General features: G+C 46.5%; 1 protein-coding gene across 4 annotated transcripts in view; it reads left to right on the forward strand.

The window, feature by feature from the left end:
- The window catches only part of PCCA (propionyl-CoA carboxylase subunit alpha), a 972,421-nt gene that overhangs the window by 79,466 nt on the left and 867,453 nt on the right, over positions 1 to 25,502 (forward strand). For all 4 annotated transcript variants that reach the window (XM_063953234.1, XM_063953235.1, XM_063953233.1 and 1 more), the window contains exon 3: positions 17,547 to 17,594. Coding sequence is in view for 3 of the 4 variants with exons in the window: in XM_063953235.1 (XP_063809305.1) it covers positions 17,547 to 17,594 (48 nt within the window). In the remaining variant the exon portion in view is untranslated. The remainder of the gene's footprint in view (positions 1 to 17,546; positions 17,595 to 25,502) is intronic.

Here is a 25,502-nt window from a genome sequence, read left to right on the forward strand (position 1 = left end):
GACATGACTCTGACACAAACGCAGCAACAGATCCGCACTTTCCTTGGAATGTGTGGGTACTGTCGAAACTGGATTCCAGGGTTCTCTATACTGGCTTTACCTTTGCAAGAGATGGTCTCTTCGAACAAACCAGAACGGGTCTCACACTACAGTTGTAGACGACAGAGGTATCATAGTAGCTGAACCCCTGGGTCCACCGCACTCAGCACAAGTTGCTGAGTTGGTCGCCCTAGCCAGAGCGTGTGAATTGGCCAAGGTTAAGTCAGCTAATATATACACAGATTCTAGGTATGCCTTTGGAGTGGTGCATGATTTCGGGGCCCTATGGCGCCTCAGAAATTTCATGACGGCAGCTGGCACACCTGTAGCGCATGTGTCCCACATAAAAAGACTTTTAACAGCGATACAGGAACCAGACAGAGTGGCTGTTATCAAGTGCAAAGCACATACTTACAACCAAGACACAATTTCACTTGGTAACAGCCGGGCAGACGAAGCTGCTAAATCAGCAGCCAGCACCCCCATACAAACAAACATCACACCACTGATGACATTTAACACGATCAACACACAACAATTAATTGAAATGCAAGATTTGTGTTCTTTACAGGAAAAGGCAGTCTGGAGGTCAAAGGGATATGGCCAGGAATCCTCAGGATTGTAGATAGGGTAAGCCAGTAGCCCCCAGAGCATATCTTCCAAGCTTAGCTGAGGTGGCACACGGTCTGACTCATCTGGGTAAAGAGGGTATGTGTAAGCTGGTGAGAGCCTACTGGTGTGCGCCAGGATTCTCTTCTCATGCAGGTAAGAGAGCAATGACATGTTTTACTTGCTTGAGGAAGAATATTGGAAAGTCAATACCAACAGAGCCATCCCATATCCCTCCGACAGACGGACCTTTTCAGGTAATACAAATCGATTTCATACAGTTACCACCCTGTAGGAATTTAAATTATGTGTTAGTTTGTATTGATGTATTTTCCAACTGGGTAGAAGCGTTCCCTGCTGCCACAAATACTGCTACGTTCACTGCAAAGAAGATTGTGCAGGAATTTGTGTGTAGATATGGTATCCCTAGAATAATTGAAAGTGATAGGGGTACCCATTTTACAGGTGAAGTCTTTCAGGTCATGTGCAAACTGATGGGAATTAATAGCAAGCTGCATACTCCGTACCGTCCACAGGCGAGTGCACAGGTGGAGAGAGTGAATAGCACTATTAAGAACAAGCTGAGCAAATTAATGGCTGAAACTGGATTGTCGTGGCCAGAAGCTTTGCCACTAGTGTTGTACAGCATCAGAACCACTTCCAGGTCTCCCCTTAACCTATCACCCTTTGAAATTCTTTTTGGTTGACAACCTCATGTAATGATAGACCCCCAGGATGATTTGAAATGTAATAATGAAGTAACTGAAATATTTGGTTGGGATGAGCCAGCAGCTGAAAAATCAACAAAGAAATTTAAAGCTGGTGATTCCTGACCTACCGAACAGTAATTGTCATGACGTTGAACCTGGGGATTATGTGATGATTCGAAATTTCTTACGCTCAGGTTGCCTCATAAACAGGTGGGAAGGACCATATCAAGTCTTGATATCCAGCACAACAGCATTGAAGGTCGCCGAAAGAGAGACTTGGATCCACTCGTCCCACTGCAAGAAGGTCGCTGACCTGGAGAGAACTCGTGACAAAGAGCAGAGTGTAGAGAATCTCGTATCACTGGAGTGTCTGTTCCGGAAAGTTGAGAGGCAGGACTGTTGAAAGGCATCTGAGCACAGAGAGTAACAAGAGCTAGAATGGTTGTCGTACCACTTTCTTTTTTCATCTCCCCCTGCATTTTTCCTTTCTTTTCTCCTTATTTTCCTCCTTTCCCCTAACGAAATGGATCGATCACAAGAGATTGCGTTTCGGGTTCTGTTAGTAATTCTGGTTTTGATAAGGACCGTTTGTTTTAGTGAGGGTCCCAGAGAGGTCGAGCAGGGATCTGGAATGGGTTCTGATGGCAAGTATGGATTTGTAGGATCTCAGGATCAGCGCATCACTTTAGTAAAGGATGGCATCAGTAAGCGCGCTGGTAGTCAGGGAGCTCGGAGGCACTGTGAGGGGTTATTGTCTGATGAATATTGTATTTGTAGGAATTGTGAGAATATAGTTGAGGATGGGTGCATCCAAAAATGTCAGTCCAACCTTAATATCGACATGGACCGTCATCCGTTGAGTGATTACCACTCATTAGTGGGTAAGGTCTTAAACCAGACAGAATGCTGGGTGTGCTCACAGGTACCTCAAGGTAAGAGCAAGTCAGGATTAGTACCATACCCTTTAGCAATAGATGAGGTACTCGAATTACGGGGTGGGAGACCGGTGAACAAGAAATTCAATATCTCTAGGCCCCCTAGTTTGAAGCTCCACCAGTATCATGTAGATAGGTCCTTATTGTGTTTCAATATTTCCAATTACCAAAATCCGGGAAATTGGGAAGTGACGTGGAATAACCAGACAATGACCTTTTCACACAGAGCTGATAGGATACCCATAGACTCTGAACTTGTACGCCAAATAGCCAACAGTGGGAGGTATTTTCGGTATAGGTGTACTCGTGGAAGCAAGACCATGTGGGTTGGAAAAGTATCGCCAGGGTATTGTGCTCATATCATCCAGCCCGATACTTGTACTGAGCAGATGGGAGAGCTAGGGATTGTTTTTTTCACTTGGAAAGTTTATAATATGGTGATGTTATATTTTGTCCCCTATGTTCTCCCAGATGATGCCTATTTCATATGTGGGAGGAAGGCGTACAAGTGGCTTGCCCCGAGCTCAGAGGGATTGTGTTATATTGGGAGAGTACTGCCAGAGGTCATGACCATAACCCATGATAAGATGAAAGACGTTCACCGCAGTGCTCAGGCTCCTTATACTCATACTCACTATGAACACATCATCAAGTGACACCTCATAGATAGGACAGAGCACGCAGCCTCTGATTTGATCCACGAATCCACCGGGATTCAATTCCTTCTCGCATTAGACATCACCCGTACTGCCAGAGGAATTATACATTTTAGGTATATCCATGCGCTAGCGAACTTGATAGATAATATCACTGAGATGTATGACGACACCTTCAGGTATACAGGAAGGGAGTTAGAAGCTTACAAGCAGGAACTGATTCAGCGCAGGATGGTCCTTAATTATATCACAGCCGTGACAGGTGGGTACTGTGTTACTCTGGCAACTCAATATGGTGTGAAGTGCTGTACGTATATTACGAACAGCACTGACGACCCCACGGAGATCATCGATCAAAAGATGGACGATATCTTGCAGTTGAAGTGGGAGTTCAGGAGGAAGCACAACCTTACCTTAGCGACTGTGAGTAATGAACTGACCGGCTGGGTCTCATAGTTGAACCCACGAAATTGGTTCTCAGGTTTAGGAGAATGGGCTCAAAATGTTATTATGAGTGTAGGGAAGTTTCTCCTTTGTATCCTGGGAGTCGTCATAATTATTGGTTCGATATTTAGGTGTGTTCGAATTCTGACGCGGCGCAAGCACGGCACAAAGTTGATGAGTCTAAGGAGCGAGGGCGCTGTTACCGCAGCAGATTTTATTTATGACCAATCCATAGAGACAGTGTTATGATAAGGATAGCAAATGAATTTCATGGCCTGTTTCTTTCACCCGTTTTTTCTTTTGTTTCCCCCTCTGCCCAGATACATCCATCCGGAAAAGACATCAGCCCTACCCAAAATGTTTATGTGAATGTATTTTAGATATGTGTCTTATCTTCATCTCTGCAACCTACAGTTAACAGCACACATAGTCGACAGGTGATATCCACATATACTAGCACTCACATATGTTCCCCCTCCATGTATCATCAACTAAATGTGCACCCCATTTGTTTTAACAAGAAGCCGAAAAAGAGCTCGGTAGTGTTTGTTGGCCCATTTCAGACCCTTAATACGGGATGAGAAGGATTTAATGTATACTTCGCAATACCTCGAAGCTTATTTAGAACATATACGGCACGATGATGCATGCCCCTCAGACATGGATTCATACATACGTGCTTTCTACTATCCCACTAGGTCATACATTTCCCACCTACAACTCTCCCCCGACCATCCAAAACTTCTGTAGATATTGTATAGATATTTTTCTATTTAGTGATTAGATAGTGGCAGTTATTGGTGACTGCCATAGGGTGGACTGTCAAAGTCGAAAAATATTGCAGTACACACATCATGTACAAACTACACACAGATGGCCTCTGTGCGCGTACTTGCTCTGCTGTGCGTGCGCATATTCGCAATTTGCATATGGTCGCTCCCGCGGACCTGCGTATTAGCGCGTGGTATGAGTATTTACGGTAGAGTTTGTGAACGCATGGAAAGCTATCAAAACATCTTACATATTTAATCCAAATAGTGCACAATGTACACATAGTCTCCCTGCACCACACCAGAAAGTAACTGCAGTTTAAATGGTAACAGAACAAAGGGATTCACCTTTACAGGATAGGAGGGGACAGAACAAGGTTACAAGGTGGTGTTTGGTATCCAGCTGTAGGGTATTTTAAGGGTAACATTCCGGTGTTGGGTTGAGGAAGATCGCATGTTCCTGCGGATAGTTATGTGCGGGAACAGAATATAGATATAAACTGTATTTACTGAACATTATGTATGCGGCGGGAATCCAGAGGAGACCACCCACAAGAGCAGTTGGAACAGACATCGCCCACCTATTCAAACCGACCTATGACCTCTCCTGTACTGTAAATGACCATCCCTGTGTCCAATGGACAAAGAGATTACAGTATCCATTGTGTTGTGTTTTGGATGAATTGTATAAAGAGAGCCTGCAGCAGGCCTGGTCAGACACAAGACTCACAAAGTTATCTATTAGATGACCGAGGACCGGACCGGGTAGCGCGGCGAATCCAATCACGTATGTACCATTGAATGTAGCCATTATTCTGTTGCATTGTATTGTTTATATTGTAACCCCCTTTCAGCAATAATACGCTGTGGTGTCGGAACCCAGTGGTTTAACTACAGACTGGTGTCGTGTCTTTCTTTCCCTGCTAAGGTTTAAAGTGTAATAGCATCGCACTGCATTCCTGCATAAGGTTTAAAGTGTATTCATTGGGTGTGTACGCGCTGGCTGTACTTTGTACCGTCAGAGCGGCGTTTGTACGCAAAGTCCGTACACGGTACGGGACTCTGTACACTAACAGCGTAAAAGATGCGTAGAGTGTGTATTAAGTTTAGCGGCCGCAGCGGCTCCATGTTAAAGTGTATTTAAAGTGTGTATAAGGTATAGCTTTTCATTCCTGTATATAAATCAGCATTCTCAGCAGCCATGAGTAATTATACCCCCCCCCCCCCCCCCCCCATGGGTCTGCAAAAAGCTGTATTTAAGTGTATTTGTGGTGCATTGGATTTATTCTTCTTGCTAAACATATAGCCCACCTAGAGCTTACTTTTTATCCAAGTTTTGATAACCATATTTAAACTTGTTCTGTGTAATGAAAACACTACACTTGTGTAGTTACTAAAAGTACAGTAACATGTGTTATCTAGATTCAATTCTACATTTATTTGCAGTGATAGAACAAATATTTCTTTTCTAAAGTTCTACATTTGTTTCATGTTCAGCTACTCAGATCTGTGTTTGTTTAGTGTCAGAAGTATTAAAATACAATAACAAGCTATGCAAGTTCTTTCTACGTTTTCAGGATGTCTGGTTTAAAGATATCTTTCAAAGGGGAAAACATTGGTTGGGTGCTTTTATATGAGCCAAGCAGTTTCCGAAATGCAAACTTGAACTCTGTGCTTCTTAGAAGATAATACTCTTTGAAGGTCCAGATGGCTATTTTGTGTGTTATGCTATTGGAGATGCAAAGGAGATGGAGGTGACCACATAGTTGGTAGTTATAATATAACCAAATGTTAGGTTTCATTTAACTTCTAATTTTAGTGTAAATAAACAGGTAGGTAAATGATCTCATCATGTCACACTTGACTATTGTGGCATTAATATCTGCTCGAACAGATCAAAGAACAGGCATTATGGGCAGCAATTATTTTTCTGTAACGTCCTAGTGGATGCTGGGGACTCCGAAAGGACCATGGGGAATAGCGGCTCCGCAGGAGACTGGGCACAAAGTAAAAGCTTTAGGACTAGCTGGTGTGCACTGGCTCCTCCCCCTATGACCCTCCTCCAGTTAGATTTTGTGCCCGAACGAGAAGGGTGCAATCTAGGTGGCTCTCCTGAGCTGCTTAGAGTAAAAGTTTAAATAGGTTTTTTATTTTCAGTGAGACCTGCTGGCAACAGGCTCACTGCATCGAGGGACTTAGGGGAGAGAAACGAACTCACCTGCGTGCAGAGTGGATTGGGTTTCTTAGGCTACTGGACATTAGCTCCAGAGGGACGATCACAGGCCCAGCCATGGATGGGTCCCGGAGCCGCGCCGCCGGCCCCCTTACAGATGCTGAAGCAAGAAGAGGTCCATAAATCGGCGGCAGAAGACTTTCCTGTCTTCATAAGGTAGCGCACAGCACTGCAGCTGTGCGCCATTGCTCTCAGCACACTTCACACTCCGGTCACTGAGGGTGCAGGACGCTGGGGGGGGGGCGTCCTGGGAAGCAATGAATTTACCTTAGTTGGCGAAAAATACATCACATATAGCTCCTGGGCTATATGGATGTATTTAACCCCTGCCAGTTTTCCAGAAAAAAGCGGGAGAAGAGCCCGCCGTGAAGGGGGCGGGGCCTATCTCCTCAGCACACAGCGCCATTTTTCCCACACAGCTCCGCTGGTAGGAAGGCTCCCAGAATCTCCCCTGCATCCTGCAACTACAGAAACAGGGTAAAAAAGAGAGGGGGGCACTTATTTGGCAAAATAACAGATATAAGCAGCTATAAGGGATAGACACTTATTGTAAGGTTGTCCCTATACATATATAGCGCTCTGGTGTGTGCTGGCAAACTCTCCCTCTGTCTCCCCAAAGGGCTAAGTGGGTCCTGTCCTCTATCAGAGCATTCCCTGTGTGTGTGCTGGGTGTCGGTACGTGTGTGTCGACATGTATGAGGAGGAAAATGATGTGGAGGCGGAGCAATTGCCTATAATGGTGATGTCACCCCCTAGGGAGTCGACACCTGAATGGATGGCCGTAATTAAGGAATTACGTGACAGTGTTGGCACGTTACAGAAAACTGTTGACGACATGAGACAGCCGGCAGCTCAGTTAGTGCCTGTCCAGGCGTCTCAAACACCGTCAGGGGCTATTAAACGCCCATTACCTCAGTGGGTTGACACGGACCCAGACACAGACACTGACTCCAGTGTCGACGGTGAAGAAACAAACGTATTTTCCAGTAGGGCCACACGTTACATGATCACGGCAGTGAAGGAGGTTTTGCACATCTCTGATACTGCAAGTACCACAAAAAGGGGTATTATGTGGGGTGTGAAAAAACTACCCGTAGTTTTTCCTGAATCAGATGAATTGAATGAAGTGTGTGATGAAGCGTGGGTTCCCCCGACAGAAAACTGCTAATTTCTAAAAAATTATTGGCACTATATCCCTTCCCACCAGAGGTTAGGGCTCGTTGGGAAACACCCCCTAGGGTGGATAAGGCGCTCACACGCTTATCAAAACAAGTGGCGTTACCGTCTCCAGAAACGGCCGCCCTTAAGGAGCCAGCAGATAGGAGGCTGGAAAATATCCTTAAAAGTATATACACACATACTGGTGTTATACTGCGACCAGCAATCGCCTCAGCCTGGATGTGCAGTGCTGGGGTGGCTTGGTCGGATTCCCTGACTGAAAATATTGATACCCTGGACAGGGACAATATATTATTGACTATAGAGCATTTAAAGGATGCATTCCTATATATGCGAGATGCACAGAGAGACATTTGCACTCTGGCATCAAGAGTAAGTGCGATGTCCATTTCTGCCAGAAGAGGATTATGGACGCGACAGTGGTCAGGGGATGCGGATTCCAAACGGCATATGGAAGTATTGCCGTATAAAGGGGAGGAGTTATTTGGGGGCGGTCTATCGGACCTGGTGGCCACGGCAACGGCTGGGAAATCCACCTTTTTACCCCAAGTCACCTCGCAGCAGAAAAAGATACCGCCTTTTCAGGCTCAGTCCTTTCGTCCCCATAAGGGCAAGTGGGCAAAAGGCCACTCATATCTGCCCCGGGGCAGAGGAAGGGGAAAAAGACTACAACAGACAGCTTCTTCCCACGACCAGAAGCCCTCCCCCGCTTCTGCCAAGTCCTCAGCATGACGCTGGGGCCTTACAAGCGGACTCAGGCACAGTGGGGGCCCGTCTCAAGAATTTCAGCGCGCAGTGGGCTCACTCGCAAGTGGACCCCTGGATCCTGCAGGTAGTATCTAAGGGGTACAAATTGGAATTCGAGACGTCTCCCCCTCGCCGGTTCTTGAAGTTTGCTTTACCAACGTCTACCCCCGACAGGGAGGCGGTATTGGAAGCCATTCACAAGCTGTATTCCCAGCAAGTGATAATCAAGGTACCCCTCCTACAACAGGGAAAGGGGTATTACTCCACGCTGTTTGTGGTACCGAAGCCGGACGGCTCGGTGAGACCCATTTTAAATCTGAAAACCTTGAACACTTACATAAAAAGGTTCAAGTTCAAGATGGAGTCACTCAGAGCTGTGATAGCGAACCTGGAAGAAGGGGACTACATGGTGTCTCTGGACATCAAGGATGCTTACCTCCATGTCCCAATTTGCCCTTCTCACCAAGGGTACCTCAGGTTTGTGGTACAGAACTGTCACTATCAGTTTCAGACGCTGCCGTTTGGATTGTCCACGGCACCCCGGGTCTTTACCAAGGTAATGGCCGAAATGATGATTCTTCTTCGAAGAAAAGGCGTCTTAATTATCCCTTACTTGGACGATCTCCTGATAAGGGCACGGTCCAGAGAACAGTTAGAGGTCGGAGTAGCACTATCGCAAATAGTACTACGACAGCACGGATGGATTCTAAATATTCCAAAATCGCAGCTGATTCCGACGACACGTCTGCTGTTCCTAGGAATGATTCTGGACACAGTTCAGAAAAAGGTGTTTCTCCCGGAAGAGAAAGCCAGGGAGTTATCCGACCTAGTCAGGAAACTCCTAAGACCAGGCCAGGTGTCAGTGCATCAGTGCACAAGGGTCCTGGGAAAGATGGTGGCTTCTTAAGAAGCGATTCCATTCGGCAGATTCCACGCAAGAACTTTTCAGTTGGATCTGCTAGACAAATGGTCCGGATCGCATCTTCAAATGCATCAGCGGATAACCCTGTCTCCAAGGACAAGGGTGTCTCTCCTGTGGTGGTTACAGAGTGCTCATCTCCTAGAGGGCCGCAGATTCGGCATTCAGGATTGGGTCCTGGTGACCACGGATGCCAGCCTGAGAGGCTGGGGAGCAGTCACACAGGGAAAAAATTTCCAGGGCTTGTGGTCAAGCATGGAAACGTCACTTCACATAAATATCCTGGAACTAAGGGCCATTTACAATGCCCTAAGTCAGGCAAGGCCTCTGCTTCAGGGTCAACCAGTATTGATCCAGTCGGACAACATCACGGCAGTCGCCCACGTAAACAGACAGGGCGGCACAAGAAGCAGGAGGGCAATGACGGAAGTGGCAAGGATTCTTCGCTGGGCGGAAAATCATGTGATAGCACTGTCAGCAGTGTTCATTCCGGGAGTGGACAACTGGGAAGCAGACTTCCTCAGCAGACACGATCTTCACCCGGGGGAGTGGGGACTTCACCCGGAAGTCTTCCACATGATTGTAAACCGTTGGGAAAAACCAAAGGTGGACATGATGGCGTCTCGCCTCAACAAAAAACTGGACAGATATTGTTCCAGGTCAAGGGACCCTCAGGCAATAGCTGTGGACGCTCTGGTAACACCGTGGGTGTACCGGTCAGTGTATGTGTTCCCTCCTCTTCCTCTCATACCAAAAGTACTGAGAATCATAAGAAGGAGAGGAGTAAAGACTATACTCGTGGCTCCGGATTGGCCAAGAAGGACTTGGTACCCGGAAATTCAAGAGATGCTCACGGAAGACCCGTGGCCTCTACCTCTAAGACAGGACCTGCTCCAGCAGGGACCATGTCTGTTCCAAGACTTACCGCGGCTGCGTTTGACGGCATGGCGGTTGAACGCCGGATCCTGAAGGAAAAAGGCATTCCGGATGAAGTCATCCCTACCCTGATCAAAGCCAGGAAGGATGTAACCGTACAACATTATCACCGTATTTGGCGTAAATATGTTGCGTGGTGCGAGGCCAGGAAGGCCCCTACGGAGGAATTTCAACTGAGTCGATTCCTGCTTTTCCTGCAAACAGGACTGTCTATGGGCCTCAAATTAGGGTCCATTAAGGTTCAAATTTCGGCCCTGTCGATATTCTTCCAAAAAGAACTAGCTTCTGTACCTGAAGTTCAGACGTTTGTCAAGGGAGTACTGCATATACAGCCTCCTTTTGTGCCTCCAGTGGCACCTTGGGATCTCAATGTAGTGTTGGGATTCCTAAAATCACATTGGTTTGAACCACTCACCACTGTGGACTTGAAGTATCTCACTTGGAAAGTGGTAATGCTGTTAGCCCTGGCTTCAGCCAGGCGTGTATCAGAATTGGCGGCTTTATCCTATAAAAGCCCTTTCCTAATTTTTCATACTGACAGGGCAGAATTGAGGACTCGTCCTCAATTTCTCCCTAAGGTGGTTTCAGCATTTCACTTAAACCAACCTATCGTGGTGCCTGCGGCTACTAGGGACTTGGAGGATTCCAAGTTGCTGGACGTAGTCAGGGCCCTGAAAATATATGTTTCCAGGACGGCTGGAGTCAGAAAATCTGACTCGCTGTTTATCCTGTATGCACCCAACAAGCTGGGTGCTCCTGCTTCTAAGCAGACGATTGCTCGTTGGATTTGTAGTACAATTCAGCTTGCACATTCTGTGGCAGGCCTGCCACAGCCAAAATCTATAAAAGCCCATTCCACACGGAAAGTGGGCTCATCTTGGGCGGCTGCCCGAGGGGTCTCGGCTTTACAACTTTGCCGAGCAGCTACTTGGTCAGGGGCAAACACGTTTGCTAAATTCTACAAATTTGATACCCTGGCTGAGGAGGACCTGGAGTTCTCTCATTCGGTGCTGCAGAGTCATCCGCACTCTCCCGCCCGTTTGGGAGCTTTGGTATAATCCCCATGGTCCTTTCGGAGTCCCCAGCATCCACTAGGACGTTAGAGAAAATAAGAATTTACTTACCGATAATTCTATTTCTCATAGTCCGTAGTGGATGCTGGGCGCCCATCCCAAGTGCGGATTGTCTGCATTACTTGTACATAGTTATTGTTACAAAAATCGGGTTATTGTTGTTGTGAGCCATCTTTTCAGAGGCTCCTTCTGTTATCATGCTGTTAACTGGGTTCAGATCACAAGTTGTACGGTGTGGCTGGTAATGAGTCTTACCCGGGATTCAAAATCCTTCCTTATTGTGTACGCTCGTCCGGGCACAGTATCCTAACTGAGGCTTGGAGGAGGGTCATAGGGGGAGGAGCCAGTGCACACCAGCTAGTCCTAAAGCTTTTACTTTGTGCCCAGTCTCCTGCGGAGCCGCTATTCCCCATGGTCCTTTCGGAGTCCCCAGCATCCACTACGGACTATGAGAAATAGAATTATCGGTAAGTAAATTCTTATTATTTATTTATTTATTTTAATTGAGACTCCTTAGAATTGTGGGATTTGGTCGGCTTTGTTTAAATCTGGTTAACTCAAACCACGGACCTGAGTGACCGCTATAACGAGCTTGTCTGACCATAATCAGGACGGGTTGCTACTGACTACTCTGGGTTCAAGAAAAAAAGGCATTTGGTTTCCCCCAGCACCCTGAATGATAACAGTAACCAGATATAAATCCCACATATTAATAGAATTCAGAGATCTTCGTTACACATATTTGCGCAAATGTGTGGTTAAGCCCCAAGGCGTCTCTGTATATTTGGGGTCCCTAGCGCTATATCTAGGTGCAGGGTGTGGCACCCCAAAACACCAGCATAAGCCAGAAAGCCCAGCGTAGCATACCAGTGAAAAAACTATAGTGTTAATAAATTAGTATTTAGGAAGCCGAAGCTATAGAGAGGGTGATACAAACATGAAATGTAATTTAAAATAGAGAAATAGGGGTATATGCAATTCACGGCGAATCGCGGCAATTTTTCGCCGTTTTTTAATTCGACAGGTGAATTCCGGCAGGTGGCTGCCGGAATTCACCATATTCAATGAAAAACGGATTCGACTGACCCGCGGGCGAAAATCGGCCGATTTGGCGGATTTTGCCTCGATTTTAAAAAACGGGAAAAAACGGGAAAAACCCGGAAAAAAAAATGGCGTGGGGTCCCCCCTCCAACGCATAACCAGCCTCGGGCTCTTCGAGCTGGTCCTGGTTCTAAAAATGCGGGGAAAAATTGGGTAGGGATCCCCCGTATTTTTAAAACCAGCACCGGGCTCTGCGCCTGGTGATGGTGCCAAAAATACGGGGGACAAAAAGAGTAGGGGTCCCCCGTATTTTTAACACCAGCATCGGGCTCCACTAGCTGGACAGATAATGCCACAGCCGGGGGTCACTTTTATGCCGTGCCCTGCGGCCGTGGCATTAACTACCCAACTAGTCACCCCTGGCCGGGGTACCCTGGGGGAGTGGGGACCCCTACAATCAAGGGGTCTCCCCCCCAGCCACCCAAGGGCCAGGGGTGAAGCCCGAGGCTGTCCCCCCCCCATCCAATGGGCTGCGGATGGTGGGGCTGATAGCCTTTTGTGATAATAAAAAGATATTGTTTTTTCCAGTAGTACTACAAGTCCCAGCAAGCCTCCCCCGCAAGCTGGTACTTGGAGAACCACAAGTACCAGCATGCGGGAGAAAAACGGGCCCGCTGGTACCTGTAGTACTACTGGAAAAAAAATACCCAAATAAAAACAGGACACAGACACCTTGATAGTAAAACTTTATTACACACTACCGACACACACATACTTACCTATGTTGACACGCCGACTGCCACGGTCTCCGACGATCCGAGGGTACCTGTGAAAAAATTATACTCACCTTCCAGCGTCCAGAGGTACATCCACGTCCAGAGATAATCCACGAACTTGTTAAAAAAACAAACCGAACACCCGCTCCATACCGGACTGAAAGGGGTCCCATGCTTTAACATCAGACCCCTTTCTCCCGAATGCCGGGACATCACGTGACTCCTGTCACTGAAGTCCCTTCAGCCAATCAGGAAGCGCTACTTCCGTGGCGCTCACCTGATTGGCTGTGCGCTGTCTGTGCTGTGACAGCGCATCGCAAAGCCGCTCCATTAGTTTCAATGGTGGGAACTTAGCGGCTAGCGGGGGGGTTACCCGCGGTCAGCCGCTGACCGGCGGGTGACCTCACCGCTAGCCGCTAAGTTCCCACCATTGAATATAATGGAGCGGCTTTGCGATGCGCTGTCACAGCACAGACAGCGCACAGCCAATCAGGTGAGCGCAACGAAGTTGCGCTTCCTGATTGGCTTTAGAGACCTTTCTGTGACAGCTGTCACTGACAGGTCTCATTCGTGGAAAGGGGTCTCATGTGTCAGCATGGGACCCCTTTCAGTCCGCTGGTCGGGTATTTGCGATTTGTTATTTTGCCAAGTCCGTGGATTTATCTCTGGACCATGGCTGAGGTGAGTATATTGAACTTTTCTTTTCAGGTATCCGTGGATTCTACATGGAGAAGAGGACCGATGTCGGCGTGTGAACATAGGTAAGTATGTGTGTGTCGACGTATGAAATAAAGTTTTACTGTCACGGTGTGTGTGTCCTGTTTTTATTTGGGTATTTTTTTTCCAGTAGTACTACAGGTACCAGCGGGCCCGTTTTTCTCCCGCATGCTGGTACTTGTGGTTCTCCAAGTACCAGCTTGCGGGGGAGGCTTGCTGGGACTTGTAGTACTGCTGGAAAAAACAATATTCTTTTCATTACCACAAAAGGCTATCTCAGCCCCCCCATCCGCAGCCCATTGGGTGGGGGGGGACAGCCTCGGGCTTCACCCCTGGCCCTTGGGTGGCTGGGGGGGGGGGACCCCTTGGTTGAAGGGGTCCCCACTCCCCCAGGGTACCCCGGCCAGGGGTGACTAGTTGGATATTTAATGCCACGGCCGCAGGGCACGGCATAAAAGTGACCCCCGGCTGTGGCATTATCTGTCCAGCTAGTGGAGCCCGATGCTGGTGTGAAAAATACGGGGGACCCCTGCTCGTTTTGTCCCCCGTATTTTTGGCACCAGCACCAGGCGCAGAGCCCGGTGCTGGTTTTAAAAATACGGGGGATCCCCTGTCAATTTTTCCCCCCGCATTTTTAGAACCAGGACCAGCTCGAAGTGCCCGAGGCTGGTTATGCTTTGGAGGGGGGACCCCACGCCATTTTTTTTTTAAGGATTTTACCGTTCCAGCAATAAAAAAAATAATAATAATAATAATATTTTAAAAAATATATAAATAATATTTGTGCCTCCAAAAAAAAAAAAAAAAAAGTACCTAATACCTTCTAATATAAATAGATATGCTATTCCTAAAAAAAAAAACACCAAAAAAAACATGTTTAAAATTTTTTTTATTGTTTTCACCCTCCAAAGTGTGGCGGATTGAAAATGACGAATTTGCTGTCTAAAAGCACTGCTGTCGAATTTCCAAACTTGAATTGAATATGCTTTGGTCGAATTACAGTACTTGTATCATTGCAGAAAATTCGAATTTGCAAAAATTCGAATTTCAAAAAGTCGAATTTTGAAAGTCCGTTTTTTGGTCGGAAAGCACTGAATTGCATAGGCGAATTTTTTTTTGGGGCGAAAATGACCCGAAATTCGACAATTTCGGGAATTCGACCGCAATTGCATATACCCCATAGTGTTAAAAAATTAATAAGTGAAAAGTGTTAATAGAATGTAAAAGTATGCTACACTAAAGCCATCCAGCTCAGCCAGTCCAGAGGCATCACAACTCACACCTCCATTACCCCAATCTGGGTCTAATATTAACCAGCAAGGAGCCACATGATAATGGCTCCTTACTACAATATGTCTAAGCTAAGAGCTACCCACCTTGGAGCAACCCCATAATGCTCCATGTGGCATGTCACGGCCTGCACCTCCTCCTAATGCAGGAACCTCTCTGCCTCTCACAACAGACATATATATTGGTAGATGCTCAATTAGCTTAGTGATATCATTCAGGTGCTCGAAAGGGAGGGGTATTTCTGAGCAAGAAAAAAAGGCATTTGGTTTCCCCCAGCACCCTGAATGATAACAGTAACCAGATATAAATCCCACATAATAATAGAATTCAGAGATCTTCGTTACACATATTTGCACAAATGTGTGGTCAAGCCCCAAAGCTGCATCAAGGCGTCTCTGTATTTTTGGGGTCCCTAGCACTATATCTAGGTGCAGGGTGTGGCACCCCAAAACACCAGCATAAGGCAGAAAGCCCAGCGTAGCATACAAGTGAAAAAACTATAGTGTTAATAAATTAGTATTTAGGAAGCCGAAGCTATAGAGAGGGTGATACAAACATGAAATGTAATTAAAATAGAGAAATAGTGTTAAAAAATAATACTCTGGGTTCAAGTAAGTTCACTTTGTTGAAGTCGCAGTAAGACCATGCTGAGATTCAGCGACCTACTGCAAGATACCTCCAAGTATCATTTACCTACAGTATAACTCCTGGTGTTTGCATAAGAAAATATGTGAATGTACAACCTTTAGGTTGAGGCACTGGGGGTGATACTTTACACAGTAACGAGCAGTATGATCTGGAGACCATTCTTTGTACAGTATGTACCCCTCTATTTTTAAGACAACCACATATTACATGTAAAATCACAAAGCATGTTTTCTTATTGCTCTGTTACTTTCTGTATTGATCACACCACTGTCCCAATCGTGTGCTGGACAATTCCAGTCATACTATGCTGTACAGGCAATACAGTTGTAGCCTCTCCAGGATTCAGGCACTGAGGGTTACCAAGACAGTGATCCCCAAGAGAGTGCAGGTCATAATGCAGGTTGTGCAATTGTATAAAGGTCCATACACACGGAGCGATGTAACTGAGCGATTTTGACTATATAGTCAAAATCGCTCAGAAAGTTAGTGCATATCTCTCCATGTGTACACAGCCAGCGATAGCGATGCGCGTCCCCGCCAGATCGCTATCGCTGCTAAAAATAGACTGTGCAGGCAAGTCCGTTTTGGCTATGTCGCTGGGAAAGAAAAAGCATCCCCTTGCTTGAATGAGTTAGCCAAAATCGCCCATAGCCAAAATCGCTGGAAAAGTTAGTCAAAATCTCCTACTGCCAGTTCAAGGGAAATCGCTCAGTCAAAATCTCTCATAGTTAAAATCTCTCTGTGTGTATGCACCTTTACTGTGGACCATCCTTTAAAGACTTTCAATATGGTGTATGGGTGGTGTAATAGTTATCATTGCTGCCTCACAGCACTGAGGTCATGGGTTCGATTTCCACCATAGCTATGTGTGGAGTTTATATGTTCTCCCTGTGCTAGCATGGGTTTCCTTCAAGTAATCCCACAATCCAAAAATATACTGGTAGGATAATTGGCTCTGAACAAAAAAAAAAAAAAATGAACCCATGTGTAAAGCTGGGCATACACTATACAATTATCTGGCAGATAATCTGCTAGATCTGGCTGGTTGGAAGGAAAATCTGGTAATGAGAGCAGATGACAATCAACCATTTGCTCCCAAACACTAGAAAATGGGCAATACTTATTCATACAACTTGGTCAAATCCGTGATTTAAGCAGTTTGTATGAACAACAGTTTTTGTCCGTTTTCCAGTGTTTGGGGGCAAATGGTCGAGTGTCATTTGCTCTCATCCGTTACCAGATTTTCATTCCAACCAACCAGTGTGCGTGCACAAGGGTAGACTAGATGGGCCAAGTGGTTCTTATCTGCCGTCACATTCTATGTTTCTATGTCTCTTTGGGGAATTGTGATTAGTACAACAAATAGAACATCTAATGGAATCATTAGCAAAGTCCTAATATAAGCATATTCTGAATTTACGTCAAAATATTTTCATTTAACTAATGCAAATGGAATTATGGCACCCCATAGAAACTGACAGAACCATGTATGTATGACTTAATACAGGGCATAAGAGTCAGACAGACGAGTCTATGGCGATCTCTGAGAAATATACTGTAGTCTGTCACATTGTAAGCAATATGTTTCTTTTACTTAATACACCTTAGTCATGCCATTGAATGGGCTTATTGGAAATAAATGTGAGTGGAAGTATTTCTGTTTTTTCCCCCAATTGTTGGGTTATACTTACTGCTCTGTTTTTTTAGAATATGTATAATGTCCAGTGTATTTCAATGTCCTTTATATTCCCTTTTGCCTGTGTTGTGCACCCTATGTAACGTCAGTTACTTTTTTTATTTATATCTGTGTTTGTTTCCCCCCAGACATTTGAAAAGATTTTAATTGCCAACAGAGGAGAAATTGCATGCAGAGTAAGTACATCTCTTGTATTACACATTATTCTCTTTCTCCACTTGTTAGAACTGTGGACTTTATTCGGATTTGTTTGAAAAAGTACAAAAACGCAGATCAAACGATTATCATCCGTCTGCACATGCTCTGCGCTTGCATCACACGTGCGCGGACTTTCACAATCACTCTGCGATTGCAACATGCCGGGATGCGATCGTAGGGTGAATGACAGAAGGCAGGTGTTCTGGGGTGTCGATGCAGCGTTGGTGGGGAGTACTGCGGGAAATGCACGCATGTCATTGTAATTGTCGCGGCAGCCGGGTGACTTAATGTGCGATTGCTGCGACTGAAAACACGGTGCTGGAGTGCCTTCTTACGTAGCCTGGCTGCGTTTGCAGGGGGCCACCCGTATTCCCAGTGGTGCTCTGTTTCTGCAATGCATTCGCATTTTCTCTAACGTCCTAGTGGATGCTGGGGACTCCGTCAGGACCATGGGGAATAGCGGGCTCCGCAGGAGACAGGGCACATCTAAAAAAGCTTTTAGGTCACATGGTGCGTACTGGCTCCTCCCCCTATGACCCTCCTCCAAGCCTCAGTTAGGTTTTTGTGCCCGTCCGAGAGGGTGCAATCTAGGTGGCTCTCTTAAAGAGCTGTTTAGAAAAGTTTTTTTTTAGGTTTCAATCTCAGTGATTCCTGCTGGCAACAGGATCACTGCATCGAGGGACTTAGGGGAGAGATTTCCAACTCACCTGCGTGCAGGATGGATTGGAGTCTTAGGCTACTGGACACTTAGCTCCAGAGGGAGTCGGAACACAGGTCAGCCTGGGGTTCGTCCCGGAGCCGCGCCGCCGATCCCCCTTACAGACACTGAAGAGACGGCAGAACGGAGGTCCGGAAAACAGGCGGCAGAAGACTCCACAGTCTTCATGAAGGTAGCGCACAGCACTGCAGCTGTGCGCCATTGTTGTCACACGGCTCACTGACTCAGTCACGGAGGGTGCAGGGCGCTGCTGGGGGCGCCCTGGGCAGCAATATAATTACCTTTAGTGGCAAAAGAAATACATCACATATACCCATTAAGGCTATATGTATGTATTTTGACCCAGGCCAGTTTCTTAAAAACCGGGAGAAAAATCCCGCCGAAAAAGGGGCGGAGCTTATTCTCCTCAGCACTCAGCGCCATTTTCCTGCTCAGCTCCGCTGGTGAGGAAGGCTCCCAGGACTCTCCCCTGCACTGCACTACAGAAACAGGGTAACAAAGAGAAGGGGGGCATAAATTGGCGATATTTATATATTAAGAGCGCATATATAGTAAACAACACCTTCTAGGGTTGTTTTTATACATTTATAGCGCTTTTGGTGTGTGCTGGCAAACTCTCCCTCTGTCTCCCCAAAGGGCTAAGGGGTCCTGTCTTCGATTAGAGCATTCCCTGTGTGGCTGCTGTGTGTCGGTACGTGTGTGTCGACATGTATGAGGACGATGTTGGTGTGGAGGCAGAGCAATTGCCGATGATGGTAATGTCACCCCCTAGGGAGTCGACACCGGAATGGATGGCTTTAGTTATGGAATTACGTGATAATGTCAGCACACTGCAAAAGTCAGTTGACGAAATAAGACGCCCGGCAAACCAGTTAGTACCGGTTCAGGCGTCTCAGACACCGTCAGGGGCTGTAAAACGTCCTTTACCTCAGTCAGTCGACACGGGTACCGACACAGATGAATCTAGTGTCGACGGTGAAGAAACAAACGTATTTTCCAATAGGGCCACACGTTATATGATCACGGCAATGAAGGAGGCGTTACAGATCTCTGATACTGCTGGTACCTCAAAAAGGGGTATTATGTGGGGGGTGAAAAAACTACCTGTATTTTTCCCAGAATCAGAGGAATTGAATGATGTGTGTGATGAAGCGTGGGTTACCCCCGATAGAAAAATGCTAATTTCAAAGAAGTTGTTGGCATTATACCCTTTCCCACCAGAGGTTAGGGCGCGCTGGGAAACACCCCCTAAGGTGGATAAGGCGCTCACACGTTTATCAAAGCAAGTGGCGTTGCCGTCTCCTGATACGGCCGCCCTCAAGGATCCAGCAGATAGGAGGCTGGAAACTACACTGAAGAGTATATACACACATACGGGTGTTATACTGCGACCGGCAATAGCCTCAGCCTGGATGTGCAGTGCTGGGGTAGTGTGGTTGGATTCTCTGACTGAAAATATTGAGACCCTGGATAGGGACAGTATTTTATTGACTCTAGAGCAATTAAAGGATGCTTTTCTTTATATGCGAGATGCTCAGAGGGATGTTTGTACTCTAGCATCAAGAGTAAACGCGATGTCCATATCTGCTAGAAGAAGTTTATGGACGCAACAGTGGTCAGGTGATGCGGATTCCAAGAGGCATATGGAAGTATTGCCATATAAAGGAGAAGAATTGTTTGGGGTCGGTCTTTCGGACCTGGTGACCACGGCAACTGCCGGCAAATCCACCTTTTTACCTCAGACCCCTTCACAACAGAAAAAGACACCGTCTTTTCAGCCGCAGTCCTTTCGCTCCTATAAAAAGCGACCAAAAGGACAGTCTTATCTGCCGAGAGGCAGAGGAAAGGGTAAGAAAGGGCAGCACGCAGCCCCTGCCCAGGAACAGAAGCCCGCCCCGGCTTCTACAAAGCCATCAGCATGACGCTGGGGCTTTACAAGCGGACCCAGGAACGGTGGGGGGTCGACTCAAGATTTTCAGCAATCAATGGGCTCACTCACAAGTGGACCCGTGGGTCCTGCAGATAATATCTCAGGGTTACATGCTGGAGTTCGAAAGGTTTCCCCCTCGCCGGTTCCTAAAGTCTGCTTTACCAACGTCTCCCTCAGAAAGGACGTCGGTTTTGGAAGCCATTCACAAGCTGTATTCTCAGCAGGTGATAGTCAAGGTACCCCTCCTACAACAGGGAAAGGGGTATTATTCCACACTATTTGTGGTACCGAAGCCGGACGGTTCGGTAAGACCTATTCTAAATCTGAAATCCTTGAACCTGTACATACAGAAATTCAAGTTCAAGATGGAGTCACTCAGAGCAGTGATAGCGAATCTGGAAGAAGGGGACTTCATGGTGTCCCTGGACATAAAGGATGCTTATCTGCATGTCCCAATTTACCCCTCACACCAAGGGTATCTCAGGTTCGTGATACAAGACTGTCATTATCAGTTTCAAACGATGCCGTTTGGTTTGTCCACGGCCCCTCGGGTCTTTACCAAGGTAATGACCGAAATGATGGTTCTTCTACGAAGAAAAGGCGTATTAATTATCCCTTACTTGGACGATCTCCTGATAAGGGCAAAGTCCAGAGAACAGCTGGAAGTCGGTGTAGCACTAACCCAGGTAGTGCTTCAGCAACACGGGTGGATTCTGAATCTTCCAAAATCTCAATTGACCCCGACAACTCGTCTGCTGTTCCTGGGAATGATTCTGGACACGGTTCAAAAAAAAAGGTGTTTCTCCCGGAGGAGAAAGCAAGGGAGTTATCCGAACTTGTCAGGAACCTCCTAAAACCAGGAACGGTGTCAGTACATCAATGCACAAGAGTCCTGGGAAAGATGGTGGCTTCGTACGAAGCGATTCCATTCGGCAGATTCCATGCACGGACATTTCAGTGGGATCTGCTGGACAAATGGTCCGGATCGCATCTGCACATGCATCAGCGGATAGCACTGTCACCAAGAACAAGGTTGTCTCTCCTGTGGTGGCTGCAGACTGCCCATCTGTTAGTGGGCCGCAGATTCGGCATACAGGACTGGGTCCTGGTGACTACGGATGCCAGCCTACGAGGTTGGGGAGCAGTCACAAAGGGAAGAAACTTCCAGGGCGTGTGGTCAAACCTGGAGACGTCTCTTCACATAAATATACTGGAGCTAAGAGCGATCTACAATGCTCTAAGTCTGGCAAAACCGCTGCTTCAGGGTCAGCCGGTGTTGATCCAGTCCGACAACATCACGGCAGTCGCCCACGTGAACCGACAAGGCGGCACGAGAAGCAGGAGTGCAATGGCAGAAGCGGCAAGGATTCTGCGCTGGGCGGAGAATCATGTCATAGCACTGTCAGCAGTGTTCATCCCGGGAGTGGACAACTGGGAAGCAGATTTCCTCAGCAGACACGACCTTCACCCGGGAGAGTGGGGACTTCATCCAGAAGTTTTCCACATGATTGTGAACCGTTGGGAAAAACCAAAGGTAGACATGATGGCGTCTCGCCTCAACAAAAAATTGGACAGGTATTGCGCCAGGTCAAGAGACCCTCAGGCAATAGCTGTGGACGCTCTGGTAACACCGTGGGTGTACCAATCAGTGTATGTGTTCCCTCCTCTGCCTCTCATACCAAAGGTACTGAGAATTATACGGAAAAGAGGAGTAAGAACGATACTGGTGGCTCCGGACTGGCCAAGGAGAACTTGGTATCCGGAACTTCAAGAGATGCTCACGGAGGATCCGTGGCCTCTACCTCTAAGAAGGGATCTGCTTCAGCAGGGACCTTGTATGTTCCAAGACTTACCGCGTCTGCGTTTGACGGCATGGCGGTTGAACGCCGGATTCTAAAAGAAAAGGGCATTCCAGAGGAAGTTATTCCTACCTTGATTAAGGCTAGGAAGGAAGTGACTGTACAACATTATCACCGCATTTGGCGAAAATGTGTTGCGTGGTGTGAGGCCAAGAAGGCTCCAACGGAAGAATTTCAATTGGGTCGATTCTTACATTTCCTGCAAGCAGGATTGTCTATGGGCCTAAAATTGGGGTCTATTAAAGTTCAAATTTCGGCCTTATCAATTTTCTTCCAGAAGGAATTGGCGTCAGTGCCTGAAGTACAAACTTTTGTCAAAGGTGTACTACATATACAACCCCCAATAGTGCCTCCAGTGGCACCGTGGGATTTGAACGTGGTTCTAAATTTTCTCAAATCTCATTGGTTTGAGCCGTTAAAATCGGTAGAATTAAAATACCTTACATGGAAGGTAACCATGCTGTTGGCCCTGGCTTCTGCCAGGAGAGTTTCAGAGTTGGCAGCTTTGTCATACAAGAGCCCATATCTGATATTCCATTCGGACAGGGCAGAATTGAGGACACGTCCTCAATTTCTCCCTAAGGTGGTTTCGGCATTTCACTTAAACCAGCCTATTGTGGTGCCTGCGGCTACTAGCGACTTGGAGGACTCCAAGTTACTGGACGTTGTCAGAGCATTAAAAATATATATTTCAAGGACAGCTGGAGTCAGAAAAACTGACTCGTTGTTTACATTGTATGCACCCAACAAGATGGGTGCTCCTGCGTCTAAACAGACGATTGCACGTTGGATCTGTAGCACAATCCAACTTGCACATTCTGTGGCAGGCGTGCCACAGCCTAAATCTGTAAAGGCCCACTCCACAAGGAAGGTGGGCTCATCTTGGGCGGCTGCCCGAGGAGTCTCGGCATTACAACTTTGCCGAGCAGCTACGTGGTCAGGGGAGAACACGTTTGTAAAATTTTACAAATTTGATACTCTGGCTAAAGAGGACCTGGAGTTCTCTCATTCGGTGCTGCAGAGTCATCCGCACTCTCCCGCCCGTTTGGGAGCTTTGGTATAATCCCCATGGTCCTGACGGAGTCCCCAGCACCCACTAGGACGTTAGAGAAAATAAGAATTTACTTACCGATAATTCTATTTCTCATAGTCCGTAGTGGATGCTGGGCGCCCATCCCAAGTGCGGATTGTCTGCAATGCTTGTACATAGTTATTGTTACAAAATCGGGTTATTACTGTTGTTGTGAGCCATCTTTTCAGAGGCTACTTCGTTTTGTTATCATACTGTTAACTGGGTTCAGATCACCAGTTGTACGGTGTGATTAGTGTGGCTGGTATGAGTCTTACCCGGGATTCAAGATCCTTCCTTATTGTGTACGCTCGTCCGGGCACAGTACCTAACTGAGGCTTGGAGGAGGGTCATAGGGGGAGGAGCCAGTACGCACCATGTGACCTAAAAGCTTTTTTAGATGTGCCCTGTCTCCTGCGGAGCCCGCTATTCCCCATGGTCCTGACGGAGTCCCCAGCATCCACTACGGACTATGAGAAATAGAATTATCGGTAAGTAAATTCTTATTTTAGATGTGAACGCATAGTAGGGCGGTGCTTCACATGCAGGGCGACCTTTCCCTGAGTTAGGCTGCTCTCTGCATGCAATTTTTAGCAGCAGCAGTTGTGCGATTTCAGCAGAACTGCTACTGAACCTGGATGAGGTCTTGTGTACTGAAATATAGTATGGTGTTGAAAATTATCTCAAAAGTCATCCTCGTCTACAAATGCCCTTACCACTTTAGGCATTGACCTGGTCATGAAAAACTGCACCGAGAAATGTATGAACCACAAACGCGTTAACTATGTGTTTGAGCAAGCATCTGGTTTTGTTTTTTGTTTTTATCACAACATTTCTGCAGCGGGGTACACTGTTCCACAGGGAATACATCGGGTGTAGAGTTGGATTTTGATCCAGAGGCACCAACAGGATAAAGCTTTGACTGTTCCCAGGATGCATTGCGGGTCCTCCTCTATAACCCCGCTTCCGGGCACTGGAGCTTAGTTTGTAAGTTGGTGCCTGCAGAGCAGGTCACTTAACAGGGGGGGCTGCGCTAGGCAGCCCTGAAAGGAGCTTTTAGAAGACTTCAAGGGCTGCAGCATTTTATATGTAATTGTGACATACTGTACTGCGGCTCCATCACCTCCCTAGCAGCACCGCATACTCCCGCTGGCCGAGTTCTCGGGTACTTGCGGCGGAGGCGCTCCGGTTACCTGGCACACCACCGCTGATGCTCTCCCGGATCGCGTGGCTGCTTCTTAGGGAGGAGGTAAGAGGGTCTCCCAGGTGTGGACACTGTGTCAGTACAGAAACCCCACTATATCCACCAGGGCACGGAGCACAGGTTGGATTAAGTAAAATTTGTTTTAATAAGGCTCCACCATACACGATGGTGAGGACCAGCATAGGGGATAAGGCGCTGACCTGTAGCGCCTCCCCCAGCTCTGGGCGCCATCTACTGCTGGTGTTCCCGCCCTGGAGCTGCTTCTCACTCTCCCTCACTTCCTGGCTGAGATTTAGGTGCCATCTTCTCAAGTAGCTGCGTCTGGTCTCCGAAGCTGCAGGGCAAAGTCTCCTCTGCAAATCCGCCTGCTTCATCAGCGCTGTGATTTTACAGCCACTTAAGTATTCTGCATGTCATTTTAAGACAGTGTTAGTTAAGAACAAGTGTCTCTCTACCAGAATATTTAGTACAAGTATTCTGATATATACATCCAGTCTCTGTCTGTGTATTGTTACATGCTGTGTGTGTGTATGTATGTGTATATGTGTACGTGTATATGTGTGTGTGTGTGTGTGTGTGTGTGTGTGTGTATATATATATATATATATATATATATATGTGTGTGTGTATATATATATATATATATATATATGTGTGTGTGTGTGTGTGTGTGTGTGTGTGTATATATATATATATATATATATATATATATATATATATATATGTGTGTGTGTGTATATATATATATATATATATATATATATATATATATATATATATATATATATATATATATATATATATATAGACCAATGGAGAGTTCCTTCAAATGTAACAGCATGTCCCCTAGCTGCAATAAAGGAACTGCAATAAATTGTTTTTTTGCTTGAATCAAATCCTTGGAGTGCCGCCTGGTTCCTTTATTGCAGCTAGGGGACATGCTGTTACATTTGCAGGAACTCTCCATTGGTCTATAGTTTTTTGAGGAGGGCACCCAGGTGGATGGCTTTGGGACTGTGAGTGCCATAACTATATATGGAGATATATATATATATATATATATATATATATATATTTCTCTTACGTCCTAGAGGATGCTGGGGACT

The sequence above is a fragment of the Pseudophryne corroboree genome, chromosome 2, assembly GCF_028390025.1.
Source record: "Pseudophryne corroboree isolate aPseCor3 chromosome 2, aPseCor3.hap2, whole genome shotgun sequence".
Classification (NCBI taxonomy): domain Eukaryota; kingdom Metazoa; phylum Chordata; class Amphibia; order Anura; family Myobatrachidae; genus Pseudophryne; species Pseudophryne corroboree.